The sequence below is a fragment of the Chlorocebus sabaeus genome, chromosome 4 (genome assembly GCF_047675955.1).
Source record: "Chlorocebus sabaeus isolate Y175 chromosome 4, mChlSab1.0.hap1, whole genome shotgun sequence".
Classification (NCBI taxonomy): domain Eukaryota; kingdom Metazoa; phylum Chordata; class Mammalia; order Primates; family Cercopithecidae; genus Chlorocebus; species Chlorocebus sabaeus.
The window spans coordinates 29,998,086-30,016,757 of NC_132907.1; the positions used below are offsets into that span (position 1 = coordinate 29,998,086).

The 18,672-nt window shown below is 39.7% G+C and overlaps 1 protein-coding gene across 8 annotated transcripts in view; it reads left to right on the forward strand.

Annotated features, from left to right (window-relative positions):
- ADAMTS6 (ADAM metallopeptidase with thrombospondin type 1 motif 6) overlaps positions 1–16,905 on the forward strand; it is a 333,405-nt gene extending 316,500 nt beyond the window's left edge. For 7 of the 8 annotated variants that reach the window (XM_037982239.2, XM_037982240.2, XM_037982241.2 and 4 more), the window contains 2 exons: positions 644–800; positions 13,697–16,905. In XM_037982239.2, coding sequence (XP_037838167.2) covers positions 644–800; positions 13,697–13,806 — 267 coding nt within the window. In that variant the 3' untranslated portion in view covers positions 13,807–16,905. Of the gene's footprint in view, positions 1–643; positions 801–9,714; positions 9,810–13,696 lie in introns of all 8 variants that reach the window. The other variant, XR_005234665.2, reaches the window with a different exon arrangement.
- The last annotated feature ends 1,767 nt before the right edge of the window (positions 16,906–18,672 follow it).

Below are 18,672 nucleotides of genomic sequence, written 5' to 3' on the forward strand. Positions count from 1 at the left end.
AAGCTCTTTTTTTTTTTTTTAATGACCCCATCACCAGGCTCCACAGCTGTCACTGCTATTACATTGAACTAATAGTTTGATCACATACAGGACACTCCAATAAGCCACCAGGTTATTTACCTGCACACCTATAATAAATAGGGAGCAATAGTGATTTCCTAGCCCTACAATCTCTCATTATTCTACTTCATCACAAGGATTTTCTCATGACACTCCTGCTAGAGGTCACCAGCCTTGCTGGGAATTGTTGCAGTGATAGCAAGAAATCTCTATGTATTATCTTCTGGGAAGTATATTGAGTCTATTTGCTAGGGTAATAACATGATGTTTGACTTTCCAAACCAGTTTGATAGTAGAATGACCTAATCATACACCTCTCAAAAATGAACCACATGTGGGCTTTAAAAGTTAGTATCGTGGCTGGGTGTGGTGGCTCAAGCCTGTACTCCCAGCACTTTGGGAGGCTGAGGCAGGAGGATTGCTTGAGGCCAGGAGTTTGAGACCAGCCTGGCCAACATAGCAAGCCCCTGTGTCTCAAAAAAAAAAGTTCATATTGTGTTGTATTTGAAATGACATAGTATATTTTTTACCTCCTGAAAATTGTTGAGATTAATATTTTGTTTCTTTGTGTCTTTGGATTTAGTGTTCTGCTCAGTGTGGCCTTGGACAGCAGATGAGAACTGTGCAGTGTCTCTCCTACACTGGACAGGCATCTAGTGACTGTCCAGAAACTGTTCGGCCTCCATCAATGCAGCAGTGTGAAAGCAAATGTGACAGTACCCCCATTTCTAATACTGAAGGTGAGTTTTTCCATGGAGGAGGGGCCTGTGGTTGCTAATGACCCACCTTTACTGTACTGTTCCCAGGGTTTGAAGAGCACAATAAACCCACTACTGCAGTGTAGTTTGAGTAGAGCATTTGTGAAAGCTGCTTATGCAGACAGCAGTCAGGAAACCAAAGTTTTTTCCTGACTTTTTAACTAACTTTATGACCTTGTTAAGTCACTTAACCTCTCTGGAGTTAAGTTTATCTATGAAATAAGAAATTGGAGTAGATAATCTCTAAGATCACATCCAGCCTCATATTCTATGTTTGATTTATATTAAGACTTTAGAGATGTTTCCTAATGAACTACTCTTGAAGTGCAAACTTCTGTTTCTTTTTGGATATGACAGTGGATCTCTATCATGCTGAAGATTTAAATTCATTATTGTTGTACATATAATGAAAGCATATGTTTGAAACTACTTGCATTTTAAATGCTAATTTTCTTATCGTAGAAAAGTAGAAAAATAATTATGTAGCTGTTTATAAAGGAGAACAAAGGTCTTTGTGCTCTGGAATTTCTCTTTCTGTTTTTTATACATTGGGAAATCCCTTTATTAACAGCAGATGCCCCACCCCCCCACCACAATTCTGACTTTTAAAAATCTGTTGTTTAAATGAAAGTAATTTCTTTATTCATTTAGGCATTCATTAGGAATTTCTCGAATGCTACTATGTGCGAGTCACTGTGACAGAAATTATTAGGAATATGAAGACAAACATGGCATAGTCCAGAAATTTAGACTGCCTTCTCACATGAAAATACAGGCAGGATCAAATATATGCACATGAACAACATCTGAAGCCACAAATTTAAATTATAAGGCCCTGAAAAAAACCTATCATGAATATATAGTCAAATAATTTGTTAATATTTTTCAAGTGAAAACTGTATGTTTATAAACATCTTCAAGAGAGATCGCTTTATTTGGATCAACTCTGTCTAATTCAAAGGATTCTTAAAAATTATATTCACAATTTAAAAGTGTTTTCTTGGGAATTTTGTTTTTTTTTTTTTTTTTTTTTTTTTTTTTTTTTTTGAGACGGAGTCTCGCTCTATCGCCCAGGCTGGAGTGCAGTGGTGCAATCTCGGCTCACTGCAAGCTCCGCCTCCCGGGTTCACGCCATTCTCCTGCCTCAGCCTCCCGAGGAGCTGGTACTACAGGCGCCCACCACTGCGCCCGGCTAATTTTTTTCTATTTTTAGTAGAGACGGGGTTTCGCCATGGTCTCGATCTCCTAACCTTGTGATCCGCCCGCCTCGGCCTCCCAAAGTGTTTTAAGAAAGTGATCTTGTATGACAAGATCCAGACACCTTGCATCTTTGTAGATGGTCTGTTTTGTATACTTAAGCCTCAACACAGTGCACTTATTATACACATAATTACTCTTTCAAAATGTATAACCCTATGCTACATTAATTCAAAATCACAACTTTTAATTTTGCAGAATCTCTGGCTTTACTGCTACTTCTTTTTTGTCCCTTTGGATTCTGGAAATCTACCTTTCCCTCTCTTGAGAAGGGCTCAAAAATCTATAACAAATGAAGTATTTTTCTTGGAAAAAAATTATCTTTTAAATTATCTTCAAAAAAAAAATCTCTTAGCCGGGTGCGGTGGCTCACATCTGTAATCTCAGCACTTTGGGAGGGTTGAGGTGGGAGGATCACTTGAGCCCAGGAGTTCAAGACCATGCTGGGCAACATAGTGAGAACCTATCTCTACAAAAAAATTAAAAAGTTAGCTAGGCATGGTGGTGGGTGCCTGTAGTCATAGTTCCTTGGGAGGCTGAGGCAGGAGGATCACTGGAGCCCAGAAAGTTGAGGCTGCAGTGAGCCCTGATCATGCCACTGCACTCCAGCCAGGGCAACAGACTGAGACTCTGTCTCCGAAAAACCTCCCCAAACCAAAACAGAACAAAATCTCTCTTCTGTAAGACTCCAGCAATAATTTCTTTTATCCATTGTAAGTTAGCAAAAGATCACATGAATTCGGGGTTCTCTTTTTCTTTCAGAATTGAAAGATACAAGGTTAAGGTAGGAGAGAGGATATAACTGTCATATTAAATTAGTCTATGTTGGGTATTATGTTAGGCCCTTTATATAGTCTGTCTTATATATCTCACATACACAGATAGATCTCTCTCTACAAGTCTGTGTGTGTGTGTGCGTGCGTGTGTGTGTGTATATAATCTTATATAATCCTGACAACAAGCTTCTAAGAGTTGGTATTACTAATGAGGAAAGTGAGGCACATGGGAAGATAGTGATTTGCCCAATTTAAAGACTAGGAAGTAGTAGAGTCAGGATCTGAACCCACATTTGGTAGGGTCCAAGTACCTGTCAATTTCAACTATTTTTGCAGGCTATTCTTAATTTAGTCTTTAAAGTAGGGTTTTTTGACATAAAAGCAAGAGTTTCTGATTTTGAAGTAAAACATTTCTGGCATGACTGTCAGTCTAATTCAATAGATTAAGCCTAAGTCATTGCTGAAAGAACTGCCTTTTGACATGCCTAAAACAATGTATCTGTTGGAGTTATGCTCATAGCTTCATTTTAGACAATTTTAATAATTTCTCTAAAATCTTCTCTATAATGCATAATCATTATAGATAAACTTTGCAGTTTATATATAATAAGTTTCAAAACTATTTTCAGAGTAGGCAGAATATCATTTGTACCTGTGCTAATTTCTGCCTTAAGGGAATTGTCTTAAAATGAATAGGTGTTAATTTGAGGTTTCTTGGGTTATTTGGAAAAACACCTCATAGTTATTTCATCTATCTGGCTAATCGCTTTTTATTAATATTATTCTAAAGTAAGCAGTAAAAACAATATATTTAGACTTCTCAGTAAAGGAGGAAATTTTTAGGAAATTATTAATCCTGCTAAGTATGATTCATGTTAGAATCATTATTATCTGAAGATGTCAGCTCATTTAAAACAAAGATAACTCTCTTTACAAAATTAGATTTAAAGTACAAATGATATGTCTGTCATAACATGTTTTGTGTTCTCTTTAATTTCCCAATAGCATATATGGAATGCATTTAAATATCTGAAACTATTTGTTCATTTAATCAGCAGCTAATTATTGAATGCTTTCTATGGCCAGCCTCTGCTATTTATTAGGGAAAATTCAAATATATTTATAAGTTCATAGTCTTTCAGAGCAAATACTTAAATGAAAATTTTTTTAATTCAAAAAAATTTGAGAAAAGAAGGTGGAATGTGTTATGTGGAGCAGTTTACACAAGTGCTCAAATGAAGGACCAATGACTTCACATTTTCCATCAAGGCTGGCTTCATAGACTAAGGAATCAGTAAGCCATCTATATAACACATAGTTGGAAAAACCCAGTGTGTACCTTGGGAAAAGTGAGTAAAACATTATGAACTGAATTATAAGTTTTCATCCATAGAGATATGGAATGGACAGATAACATAGATTTCAACAGAGAGAAGGAGGCCGGGCACAGTGGCTCACGCCTGCAAGCTCAACATTTTGGGAGGCCAAGGGGAGAGGATTGCTTGAGCCCAGGAGTTTGATACCAGCCTGGACAACATAGGGAGACCCCTTCTCTACAAAAAATTTAAAAACTAGCTGGGTATGGTGGCATGCATCTGTAGTCCAGCCACTTGGGAGGCTTAGGTAGGAAGATCACTTGAGTTTGGGAGGTCAAGGTTGCAGTGAGCCATGATCACACCATTGCACTCCAGCCTGGATGACAGAGTGGAGACTCTGTCTCAAAAAAAAATTAGAGGAGAGAAGAGGTTCTAGTGTGAAAATAATGCAAAAGTGGTCTGTTATGGTTTGTAGGAGGCAAATCATGGAAGAAAAGAGGCTGGGCGTAGTGGCTCACTCCTGTAATCCCAGTAGTTTGGGAGGCTGAGGCAGGCAGATCACCTGAGATCAGGAGTTCGAGACCAACCTGACCAACATGGAGAAACCCTGTCTCTACTAAAAATACAAAATTATCTGGGCCTATATGTAATGCCTGTAATCCCAGCTACTTGGGAGGCTGAGGCAGGAGAATCGCTTGAACCTGGGAGGTGGAGGTTGTGGTGAGCCGAGATCACGCCATTGCACTACAGCCTGGGCTACAAGAACAAAACTCTGTCTCAAATAAAAATGGAGAAAAGAAATGCCTTTTAGCAAGGAAAAGTTAAGAAGAAAGTTGGAGAAGGAGCAGTTTCTGGTTAATGCAGGAGAGTGGAAGAGGCGGAAGAGGATCCCCTTTCCTCTGGTACAGTCAAATTGCCATGACTCATAGTACGAGGCTACTGAAAAATCACTTCAGCTCTACCCCAAGACAGGGCAGGATTTGGGGAGATGTATTGGGATCTAAAATAGAGTTTTTCAGTTGAATCTCTATGAATGAAATGGGCCACAGATAGAATGTTGAGAATTGTTTTGACTATCAAGGTTTAGGTAATGGTCTCCCTCCTGTCAGTATTTCATTATGAAAAAAATTAGAAGTTTCAAACATACAGCAAAGCGGAAAGAATTTTACAATGAACATCCACCATCTAGATTATATTACTTTTAATGGCAAAAACTACAATTACTTTTGCACCAAACCATAGTGTTATCATTTACTGAACATGCTTTTTCATATATGTGCATATATCCATCCATCCATTATGATTTTTTAAATAACATCCTCCATTCATCCAATCATTTATTTATTTACTTAGCAAACATACTTACCATGTACTAGGCACCAAGACTATGAATGCAATAAAACAGGTTCCCTGTTCTCAAAGGTTTAGTAGGGTTGGCAACATACAATTAATTTTGACAATATGAGCAGTACTGTTCCAGGGGTGGGAAGAAGTGACCATGAGTGCACAGAGGAGCAGGTAATCAGCAGAAGCATCACAGAGAAGGAAAGCTGAGCTGAACATGGAAGACAGGAAACAGTTTACCCAGAAGACATTGAGATGCGGGGCATTCCTGACAGAGGACAAGTGTGTGCAGTCACAAGGGCATGGAGGCAGTTCACTATCGCTGCGGTGGGTTGGCAGATGAGCGGGCAGTGCACATGAGGCTACAGAGAGAGAAGCAGGGACTTGGTTTTGGAAACTCCACATGTAGTGGAAGGAAGCTAGGACTCTATCTTTGGGTTTTAGGGAACAAGTGAAAAAAAAAACTGGGGCTTGACATGCTCAGGATGACAGAAGGGTAAAGGAGCAGAGGGAGGGCAGCCTTGTGTGGGAGTAGAATGAGAAAGATTTGTTCTAAGAGTCCAGGCAAGAGAGGATGGAGGCATGAACTAAGGCAGATATTGTAGGGATTAAAAGGAGAGTGATTTTGGGAGGCCGAGACGGGCGGATCACGAGGTCAGGAGATCGAGACCATCCTGGCTAACCCGGTGAAACCCCGTCTCTACTAAAAAAATACAAAAAACTAGCCGGGTGAGGCGGCGGGCGCCTGTAGTCCCAGCTACTCGGGAGGCTGAGGCAGGAGAATGGCGTGAACCCGGGAGGCGGAGCTTGCAGTGAGCAGAGATCCGGCCACTGCACTCCAGCCTGGGTGACAGAGCGAGACTCCGTCTCAAAAAAAAAAAAAAAAAAAAAAAAAAAAAAAAGGAGAGTGATGAACTGGGGGGAAAATAATAAAATGAAAGGAGAATAAAAAGAGCCTGATGAACAGTTAGACAAGGAGATGAGAGATATGGAGGTATTCAGGATGACTCCTACATTTCAGATTTAGGTAACTGTGTACCATCATTAATCATGAAGGAATTCAGGCATCTGTAGGGAAATTAAACACATTGGTCCCCTGAAGCTTTAATAAGAAATGGAATTTGAATAAGATTTAAAAATAAAATAAATGGAGAGAGATTGAAGAAATGGAGGGAGGTCAAGCAACAAATGATAGTAAGGGAATCAGAAGCAGGGTTTCAAAAAGTTAAAATAGCAAGAGGGAAATGGGAGGAAGAAGAAGGGAGATACAATTTGCTGTGTTCAACATCTGCTTTAGTTTTTTTGTTTCTGAAAGCCTTTGGCAAAGGGTTAAAGGATTAAAGGCATGATCTTGACAGACTGCCACTGATGAGGGTAACACCATGTTGCTGCTAAAAGTGAATTATAGACACCCTGGGTATCAGTAAATTTGAAATGCTACTCAGAGTAATTTTTTAAAAAGTACATATGTCAGTTGGGACTAACCTACTCAAGCTCACCTGAAATTCTATGCAAAATGCCATTTCATTCATCTTTCATGCAGTTTCAAGTTCCCTTGTAGTTTATATAGTGAGTCTTTTCAGCTTCTCAATAGCACAAGGCACTCTGTCACAGAGTATTTATTGCTGCCAGGTAATGATTCATGGTGTGCCAGGGGCTGGTAACCAATCCAGGAAAGGTGTGGTTAGTGTACAATGGTTTACCAGCCCAGGATGTCTAATGGTGGCTTTGGTGGCTCTCAGACTCCCTCATGTAAATAGCTCTGGGAAAGCTTAGGCAGCTCCAGAAATCTCGAACCAAGAATTTTGGTCAAACTAGCTACCGCATTTGGGTTTTAATGTGGCACCTGATGTATGAAAATCAGTAAAGGAACGATAAAGGTCATTTGAAGACTTTGGTTTCAAAGAGGTGAGGAAGGCCAGTTTTTTTCCTTACCACTTCAAAGAGTTCATAAGTCACTTAGCATGCGGGTTCACATTCCTGGCTGTCTGGTCTGGAGGGAACCCTGGATTTGGGTTGAGATTATACCACCTCCAGGTTGAATGTGGGTGGCATCTAGGGAATAAGACTAAATAAAAAGAAACAGAAAGCAAAGAGAGAAAGGAATGGTCTAGTCTGTGGGAAATTGAAATCAGTATAAAGTTCTATAGCTGATACCATCTTGCTTCAAGGATAAAAATAAGCTGGTGGACTGTTGTATTACAATGAATAATGTTAGGTTCCCAAGCAAAAGTTGCCATTTCATCCTTTTCTAGCCTGAATATGTAAACTGTCAAGGGCTCAAGTACACTTTATTAGGAGAAGTATACTGAGTTAACATTCCCCACCCCAACTTCTGTGCCACGCATGCGCAGCCTTTGCTGTCTCACTTCTCACCAGGTCCTGCATTTCCACGGGCAGTTTGTCAGAAGTACAGCTGTTTGTACTTTTTAAATCCAAAAGATAGACCTTTAGGTGCTTAAGTCATAATTCTTCACTTACTGTGTTCTTCTGAACCACATAAGGAGTTTACAGGAACAGAGGGCATGCATTCTCCAAGGAGAGATGCTGATGGTCCAACCTGGTCATGAAGGATATCTCCCAACTCCAGTGAGACAAGTAGGCAAACTTTGCAATATTCAATGGAATAAATGCAAAAGCCCTGCTTTGAGGACTTGGTCTTGTATTTCTTGGACCAAATCAAGCCTTCAAAGTAACAATTAATTTGAACCTAATTGCATTCTAAATTCATAAACCTCTGTTCAGTGTATTTTGAAAGCATGTCTTTTAGGTCAGAGTTTTGAAAGATTAATGTAAAGCACCTAGGGAAAAACCCATTGGCACATCAATGATAAGTAGGTTCATGTGTTACCTATGAAACAGGGTGTCTAATTTTATCATTCAACTCTACCAAAACCCAGATTACCAATGAGAGCCACTCCAGCATGCCTGGCAAATTACTTCAGATTCTAATAATGGATCCAGTTCACATTGCAGGGCCTAGGGGCTGGCTTTCAGCCCTTGATTTATTCCCAAGTCTCCCTGAGAAGAATTTGGGAATTCTCCGTAAAGCCATTCTCACCAGAAATCTCTAGTCCTGGGTAAAGTGTAACTTTTCTTTCAAGGGTGGTGTGGGGTGTAAAAAGAGGGGAGAATAATTGGGTTTACAAAATGTTAACTAGAAACCACATGATGAGGACCTCTTACCTTTCCAGTATCCTCACAGAAAAGGGTAGAAAGAGTGTCTTGTCATTCTTCTCCTAGGAGAGTACTTAACTGGTACATGATGATAGTCGAAGAGAAAATAAGGCTCCTTCATCTGAAAATCCTTGACCCACTGGCTCAGATTCCACTACTTAGAAAGCAGTAGATAGATATAAATGTGTTTGCATGAAGAAAATACGACAGTAAAGCTCAAACCTTCAAAACAAATTAACTACAGAGTGATTATAATACCAAAAAACTCAAACTAAGTAATTCTTTTTAATGGATCTCTTGGTATTATTTATTTGCACACTATGCACTAATTGGGTACAGAGGAATTTTTAATTTTTAAACATTTTAAGTGTCAGCTAGAAAGCAATGCCAACTGTAAATCATTCAGAAATTAAAACAGAACATTTATTATTGTTTTAATTTCAATGGGATATGTGATTTAATTTATGTACAGCTTTTCCAGAATATTTTTGTTGTTGTTGTTGGGGTTTTTTTGGTGTTTTGTGTTGTTGTTTTTTGTTATTGTTTGTTTTTTGTTATTGTTGGTTTTTTGTTTGTTTTGTTTTTGTTTTTGTTTTACAAAAGTAAGTTGTACTGCTCAAGGGTAGAAGAGAAAAGGCTTTCATAATTTCACTGGGCTTTAAGGATGAGGCAGACTAATGAAGTAAGTTTTATAATTAAGGCCTCTCAATGACATCAGCATAATTTCAGTGAGCACAACAAATCCGTCCTCTCTGGCTAAGCTAAAAGTGGTAGATGGGTTGAATGCCCCAATATAATTTAAAACTGGTTCTAATATTTTGAAGATTACATTCAGCTTTCTGTAATAATGGGGCTTTAAAACTTCTTGATGTGTCTAAAATCACCTTTTCATTTGTGTACTTTTACAAAATTTGAGGAGGAATATATAGTGACAAAAAGTATAAATGGATAATTCAGTCTATTCTAAATAATTCAGATGTTATTCTGGAAATCTCCTTTTAAAAAACATGTTTCCCCTTCTCTAAGGTGGCACAGCAAACTCTTAAAGAAACAAAACCTGACCAAGACGCTCCAAGTTGATTTATCAGTGGTGTCAGCCAAGAATACAGAATCAGAGACAGGTAGAAACTTCTTGCATTTAGATGCTAAGAATATTGCTGAAATATGAGTGGCTCTGGAGTCAGATAAACCTGTTCTTAGACCAACTAGCCGTGTGACCTAGCATGAGTTTCATAATCTTTTTGAGCTTATGTTTTACTGTCTATATAAAGCTGACATTTTCTATACGGTCACTGTATAATATACAAAGGCGGTCCCACAAGATTATAATATTATATTTTTACTGGATCTTTTCTATGTTCAGATATATTTAGATACACAAATACTTACCAGTATACACAAATACTTGTGTTCCAACTGCCTACAATATTCAGTACAGTAACATGCTGTACAGGTTTGTAGCCCGGAAGCAATAGGCTATACCATGTGGCCTAGGTGTACAATAGGCTATACCATGTGGCCTAGGTATACAATAGGCTATACCATCTAGGTTTGTGAAAGCACACTCTGTGATGTTTGCACATTGACAAAATCACCGAACAATGCATTTCTCAGAGAATATCCCCATCATTGAACAACACATGACTGAACTTACAAGGATTGAAAAATATATATATTTATAATATATATGTTTATGTTGTGCCTTACACAAATGATATGCTTGATAAATTATAATTTTTAATGCTGTCACTACTAAATTAAGCTCTTGTGGAGTTAAAAGACAGAGAATAAAAGATGAGTCGTGGTTGGTGAATAGATTTTCATCAAATCTAAAGATGTAATGAACTGATTCTTCTAGTCAGGCCAGCTCCTAGAAGGCAAAACCAAGAAGTAGGAACTGGATCTTCCATACAGCCTAGGAATCTCCATATTAATGTCTGATTCCTGGAAGTCTCCAGATCTCCCACAGGTCTTTCCCCACTCCTGCCCTCATCATAATTTTCTTGCTTTCTGTTTAATAGCTTTCTTTTATTTTGCTTAAATGTGTAAATGTGTAACCCTTCCTGATACTATATTTATTTTGACAGGGATCGCAGAGAAATAATACATGATGGTTGTTCTCAGAGGCAGGTGTTTTGCTGTTAATAATGAGAACTAATTAACAGTGCTTACTCTGAGCTAGGTGCCATGGCACATGTATTATCTGCATTGCCTCATGCAAACCTCACAACGTCCTATGAGTATACCTTCTCATAGTCTTTATTTTGGAGATGAAGTGAGATTTAGAGAGGTGAAGTAAATTGGCAGAGGACAATCAACTCCTAGAAGAGGCAGAACCAGAATTCACCCCCAGGCCCACCTGAATCCATATCTCCGGCCCCTAACTGCTGGGTTGTGTTGCCGCTGAAGGCAACTCAGGGGACACTCCTAATCCCTACATCCCTAAGCTCCATCCTGTTCCCAGGACCTACTGACTTCCTGCTTTCAATCAAGTTAGTTGGGAACTAACTTAACAAGGGTATTGGGAAGTTCAGAAAGGAACATCCTGATAGCCGGCCACCAGCCTGCCCACAGGCTAGATGCTGCCTCTGAACAAAAGGCTGTGTTCTGGGCCTCTGCATGTAGAGAAGAGTCTTATTTCTAGCACTCATCTAAGGAACAGAATCCCTGACTGTTCATATTTGGGTTTTTTGTTTGTTTGTTTGTTTTTTGAGACGGAGTCTAGCTCTGTGGCCCAGGCTGGAGTGAAGTGGCACAATCTCAGCTCACTGCAACCTCCCGGATTCAAGTGATTCTCGTACCTCAGCCTCCTGAGTAGCTGTGACTACAGGCGCATGCCACCACACCTGGCTAATTTTTGTATTTTTAGTAGAGATGGGGTTTCACCATGTTGACCAGGCTGGTCTTGAACTCCTGACCTCACGTGATCCACCCACCTCAGCCTCCCAAAGTGCTGGGATTACAAACGTGAGCCACTGTGCCCAGCCAACCATTTATATTTGTAATAGCCTTAATTGGTGAGTGGATAGGCGGGTGAAGGGAGAAGCAATTATGAATATTCTATTTCATTTCTTATGTATTATAATTTAGTCAGATTATAAAGTTTAAATCTAAAAGGGAAATTGGTGAATTTGCTTATAATTTGCTCAACCCAGAGTTTTCTTGGTCCAGCTACTCTTCCAAAAATGGAGTAGTAAATCTAATGAAGTTGTGCCGCAGGAAATACTCTACTTTGTTTTGTCTTCAAACTGACTCGTATCTTTAGGGCAGTATTTTCTCAGTAGTAATTCAAATATTGCATCCTCATTGAGATATTTGGAGTGTAGCTCCTTGCTTCCTTTCTGTCAGGCAATAAAGATACTAATAACTAATAATTGTAATAATAATAGCAATTCAGTATCCTACACTTATCCCATACTTCCTGTGTTCCAGGCACTCCTCTAGTTGACATTCATAAGGATACACATGTTACATGTTAAATGTTACATGTGAGTGTGGGTTCTCTAATCATTTCTATTTTACAGATGAGAAAACTTAAGCACAAAGAGGTTAAGTGATTTGTCCTTTCTACCTTCTTCCAGCTAAAACTTAAATTTACTGAGGATCCTAGCGTGAAAAGTTTTAATTCAGATTTCTAGCTATTAATCTCTTTGTAAGTCAAATGCTGAGTAAGGGAGTTAGATGGTGGCAGAGGTTATGTTTTCAGAGGATTTGGGAGTTCCAGTTTCAAATTTTAAGACTTTCACCAAAGAAGCATTTAAAAAGTGAGGTCAATAAGATTGTTATCTTAATCGTCAATAATGAGAACTGGGAACTTTTTCATTTCTTTGCATTTAATTTTCCATGTTTATCATATGGCCCATATGATAAACTACAATGTATGTGATCTCTTAGAACTTCAGTGGGTTTTTGAAGCCAGGAAAAAACAAGCAAACAACAAAAACTGTTCTGTAACATGAACTTTACCCACTGCCCAGCCTGATTCCTAATTACCTTCAACAATTTACCCAGGATGCTTCAGTATAACTACCTGGAAAAATGAGGGTGGAACTTTGGTTCTAGCAGGCATGTGAAAATTTCGTTGCTAGGTTTACAGAGTATCCTAAATCTCCAAATAAAAGTGACAAGTATACTGGAAAAGAATATTATTACTAGCAGTGGGGTTGTATGGGGCCAGGGGGAGTTCTGAGAATCAAAGGCCCATGTCCCTTTCTCTACACTGGACCCTCATCCCACCTTCTGCAACCAGCCGCAAGGGGAGATGGAGAAAGAATCATTTATTCACCTTCTGGCTGCAAGAACTGCAGACTGCAACTGTGGCAGTTCTAGCACTGAGGAGAAAATACACATAGGAAAAAAGAAGACCATGTCTCACTTCCAAATTAAAAAAAGACATTTCTACATGTTTCCATAACCCACAGACTGCTGCCATTTGAGGCCAACCCCTCAAAGCTTTCTTCTTTGTCTAGTGTAGTTGCTGAATCTAGGCCACTCTCAGCAATCCTTTTCATTCACCCAGGCCCATCCCCACGCCTCACAGATGCAGAGATTCTCTGGAGACATGTGTACTTTGGTATCAAACAGTGCAACTCATGTTTGATTTTGGATAACCTTGCACTGTTGAATAAAATAACCCTTGAGAAAGAAGCAATAAAAGCGCTGTAAGAAAAATGACTCATGTTTCCAAGCTGTCTAAAGTGATCACTTATCCCAGCAAATGGTAATTCTTTCAAGACACAGTGGGCATACACCATACTTATAAAAATCTGGAAGGGAAGTCTTGCAAACATTTTTTTTAAATTGTGTTAAAATATATCAAAAGAATGTTTCTAGTAGACTGTACCAGGCAGGGTATGCTTAAAAACAAAAACAAAAACCACATGGAGGTCGAAGCCAAGGTGGATTGACCCAAAGGGGGTCCTTGCTGAACATGCAGGCCGCATCGGCTTGTTTATGTACTTGTTTATGTGCCTCTAATTGTTTTCCATTTTCTGCCCCCATTCGTTAGAGTGCAAAGATGTGAATAAAGTGGCTTATTGCCCACTGGTGCTGAAGTTCAAGTTCTGCAGTCGAGCATACTTCAGACAGATGTGTTGTAAGACCTGCCAAGGACACTGACCCACAGAAAGCCAGAGAGAGTGCCTTGTCATTTCATCATGGAAATGCGTCCATCAAAGAGAGCCACCCAGAGGAAGAGGATTGATGTCCTTGCAAATGCATTACCCTGTGGAAAACGTAACCACTGGTCAGCCCTAGCTGACAAGATTTCAATATTATTTTAACTTCTGTGAAGTGGGATTTATTGATCCAAAGTGCTGGACACAGTATTAGGAGGGAATGCCAGATTGGAGAGATCCAAACAACACAGGGAGACTTGCTTACTGTGGAGCGTTTGTGTTCTTTCGAGTAAATCCAATAGCCTGTTTACCTCCTTGGACCATTAAGATAATTTTTATTATGGACTTAGCAATGACACTGAATCCATTTGTATTTAAAACTGTTTAAAATGTAGCTGTTACGACTTGGTCAACTATGGAAGTGAAGAAGGTTCAGAATTCTTAAGTCATAGCTTAAAAATATTTACTGTACTTTATCTCACTACAACAGCACCACAATTTAAATTATAAAACGGGCTTTGGACTATAATTTAAGGAGCAATTATAAATCAAAAGTAATGAAAGTTTGTATTATTTTTCTTCATTCCACTTAATTTCCTTAGGAATAATCCCCCAGTTCTGAACACTGCTGTGAGCCATATATAAAACTATATTAAACTGAACAATAATGAGGGGCATAGTTTAAAGCAGTGCATCAGTTACTGCAGCTGTGCAAGTCTATAAACTCAGTGCTGAAAGACTGTGGCCAACTTGCCATTGTGCAAGTAAAGCTGAGATTTCCATTAAAACTTTAAGAGAAAAACATTTCAATTTCATGCAGAAACCAGACCTGGGGTATGGTAGAGACTAAAGGACCAGGCCCTTTACTGCCACCACACAGGATGCCTTAGTTCTTATTTGAGTCCCCCCAACTCACTTGTGTTTACATCCACTCCAGCCACAGCATGGCTTCTGCCCTTTGGATTGCTGCACGCATGTTGAGCTTACTGAGATGATACCATGCAAAAGATAGACTGGCTCGGTAACAACCAGGCAGACCCTTTTGCAATTTGCTGACAATTACGATGGGTTCCAGATGTCCCTTCTTTGATATGGTAGAAGGGCATTTATTTATATGACAGCAAATGTGTGTGTGTGTGCGGGCGCTTTTAAGTGTGAGGATAGATGAGTGTGCTTGCACATAATGTGCTATTTCTGTGAGTTTTAAAGTAGGCAAGGGATAATAACCAAAGAAGAAAATTTCATGAAGACTAGACATCATAAGCATAATATTAATAGTCACTCAATCAAGTATTTTGTATTTTTTATGGATTCTCTGAATGGTAATTAAATGTGAAACCCAGTTTCTTGGGCAAGTCAAATTCTAGAATCACATCCACATAAATTAAAATGACTAGCTCATATTTTCCCTATCTTCAAGTTTCACATCCTGCTCATCAAGACTTGACAGCAAGACTTAGAATGAAAAAGGGTACTTGTTTTATATTAATATTTTTTACTTGAACACGTGTAGCTTGCAGCAGGTTCTTGATGAATGTGCTTTGTGTCCAAAATGCCTCCCCATTGTACACAGGTGTACACCATGCATGCATCAACACCTAAAACTCAAAACTAAATGGCTATTTTGTAAGGTTAACACTTTCAGTTAAAGAGCATGTTTGACTTGATTCCATCATGGTGCTCTTAAATTACATATCAGTGTGTCACATATATCATGATCTAATGCAGATGACTAGGTTTTTTCCAAAAGAAAGACAGACCCTCAGACTCCAAAAGCCAATCTAAACTCTCAGATTTGCTGTGGACAATCAGCATGGAATGTTTTCTGCACTCTCAGTCATGACCACCTGTATCTTGTTACCTGCTTTCTCTCTCAACACCACAGTTCTCAACCCTGAGCCTTCCAGGGAGAGCTATTGATGATACAAGAGGAATCACCAGGGCCCAGGTCTAAGATGCCATTAGACCTGCCCAAGTGCCGTCTTAGCCATTCAGTGAAGGGCAAGCAGCCCACGGGCAGCATGACCCGAGCACTGAATTCCCTTGGGCCTTTTCAAAGACCAGTTAACTTGGTGCTAATGTGCCCTAGTGAAATAAAACAAAGAAATAAAAGGTGGGTGGTTTCTGTGGCATTTTAGGCATAGGTTTGCAATCCAGATCTGATTTTCTCCAACATAAATATCAGCTCATGTTTTTATTTCAAAAAGATTTCTTATTACTGAATAAAAGCTATTTTTTCCCTCACCTGGAAACTGCCATTGTGAGGGCCATCCCCCAGGCACTCCACAGCACCTTGGCTGATGCTGGAAGAGGAGGGCAGCCAGTGTCACTTCCGGGATGTGCTCCAGTTCTGAGAACAAAATGTAGGCACACCTTGGGGGCAGAATCAGAGTGCCTTTCTAGAGGGAGCCACGCACAGAATGTAACAGGATGAAACAGTTTCAGGTAGGCCTTGAATTTAAACCTGAGTAGGTTAAAACAATTCTATTTCATAGCACATCACAATACTGCTGCTACTCTGTAGCCACCCCCATGGCTACATGATGCCCTATTCCTAAATAATAACAATACGATTGTCAGTGGAGGCTGGGCCACCATGGCAGACCTTCAAAAGTAGTGAGCTACGCAGACTACTTAGGGAACCCCAGGGAAACAGGTACCCTACACCTGGGAGCAGTATCTGCCACTGGGATAAAGGCCTACTAGAAAAGGAAAGGTAAATGTACCCTAGTGATTAACCCCATGAGATTCATATGATTTCCAAACAGTCCATTTCATTAGGAACTTTTTTATTTGAATGAATGTCACATAGGTATCCTCAGTAACACAGAACGAAATTACCTTTGTATTATTGTGATTAGTTGTTGCTTATTATTTTATACTCAGTAATAATGTGGTACACTGTTAATTTTTTTGCTTTTGTAAATTATATTCTAATTTATTGCCATGTTTCCTAACACTTGTCCTACATTCATTCTCCTGCTTGTAATGAAAATGAAAAAATCATTGTAACACTTGATGGAGTGAAATTCCACGCCAGGCACAGAATTTTTTTGACATAGATAATTTAGTAAAATAAAAATTCAGCTTATAATAATGATACAGATTGAAGTTGTCTGTTCCCTGAAAAGCCTGTGTTAAACTTGCAGTACTGAGAATGAATTCCCTTGGGATACCACACTTACATTATCCAAATTGTCCAAGTGTAATCTAGGATTGGGATGATTTGCTGTATCCTTATTACCCTCCTCAGAGATTGCATCTATTTCTATGTGTTTTAGTCCTGTCTAAATGCAAGAGTGTCAGGTATTACTGGTGGGGCTACATCCCCAGCCACCATCAGCCACTCCTCTGAGGCCCCAAAGGAATTCCAGACTGGTGGCTGCCACACCCCCTCAATTGCTAGTGTCCAACTCTTTTGCTCTCCTTTTCTTTTTTCTTTTCTTTTTTTTTTTTTTTTTTTTGAGACAGAGTCTCGCTCTGTTGCCCAGGCTGGAGTGCCGTGGCGCGATCTTGGCTCACTGCAAGCTCCACCTCCCGGGTTCACGCCATTCTACTGCTTCAGCCTCCCAAGTAGCTGAGACTACGGGCACCTGTCATCACGCCCAGCTAATTTTTTGTGTTTTTAGTAGAGACCGGGTTTTACCGTGTTAGCCAGGATGGTCTCGATCTCCTGACCTCATGATCCACCTGCCTTGGCCTCCCAAAGTGCTGGGATTACAGGTGTGAGCCACCGCACCCGACCCTGCTCTCCTTTTCTTGCCTTCTATGTAAATTATTTAATATAGCAAGATAGTTCACTGTGCCAAGGGCACTAAACCAAATGAATTCATACTTGAGGGATTTTTCTAGTCAGGGCAAAGAAACATGATGAGCTCACTTTCTAGCTTTAGCATTTCCTTTTGGGCTGAAGATGAACTAATGACTCAGTCTTTGCCGAGTTGAAGAATACGATGATATGCAAAGGAACTCAGAAAAAAATTTGAATATGAAGGTGACCCTCTTGCATGCTTAGCTATTTGAGTACTTTTTTTCTTTTTCTTTTTTTTTGTTGTTGAGATGGAGTCTCACTCTGTTGCCAGGCTGGAGTACAATGGTGCAATCTTGGCTCACTGCAACCTCTGCCTCCCAGGTTCAAGCGATTCTCCTGCCTCAGCCTCCTGAGTAGCTGGGATTACAGGCGCATGCTACCATGCCCAGCTAGTTTTTGTATTTTTAGTAGAGATGGGGTTTCACCATGTTGGCCAGGATGGTCTCGATCTCTTGGCCTCATGGTCTGCCCACCTCGGCATCACAATGTGCTGGGATTATAGGCGTGAGCCACCACTCCCAGCCAGCTATTAGAGTACTTTCATAATGACAACTTCATCAATTACATAAGAAAAGTGGAACTGGCTGGGTGCAGTGGCTTATTCCTGTAATCTCAACACTGTAGGAGGCCAAGACAGGTGGATCACCTGAGGCCAGGAGTTGGAGACCAGCCTGGGCAACATTGTGAGACATCATCTCCACCAAAAATAAAAGATGTGAAATGTCCAGGCTTGATGGTGCTTTATTCTACCCACTCCGATGTGTCATAGACACCATACCCAGTTGTTTCTTCATTAGAAGAAATCAGGTTGCATCACGTGAGACAATTAGATAGTCTTAGAAGAGTATTTCTCCAAGGTTACCATAGTAACCAAAAGCTGCTGAACTATGAATACTCAGTTCATGAGAAGACTGTGGATGATACCAACCATTTTAACCTCCCACTGCAGTTGCAAAGGATAATTCTGCTGGGGTTGGGGAGGGAGGAATACCAAGAAACAAGATTTACTTTGGCTTAGATTCTTAAGTATCAAATCTAGTATCTTTTCAGCTACAG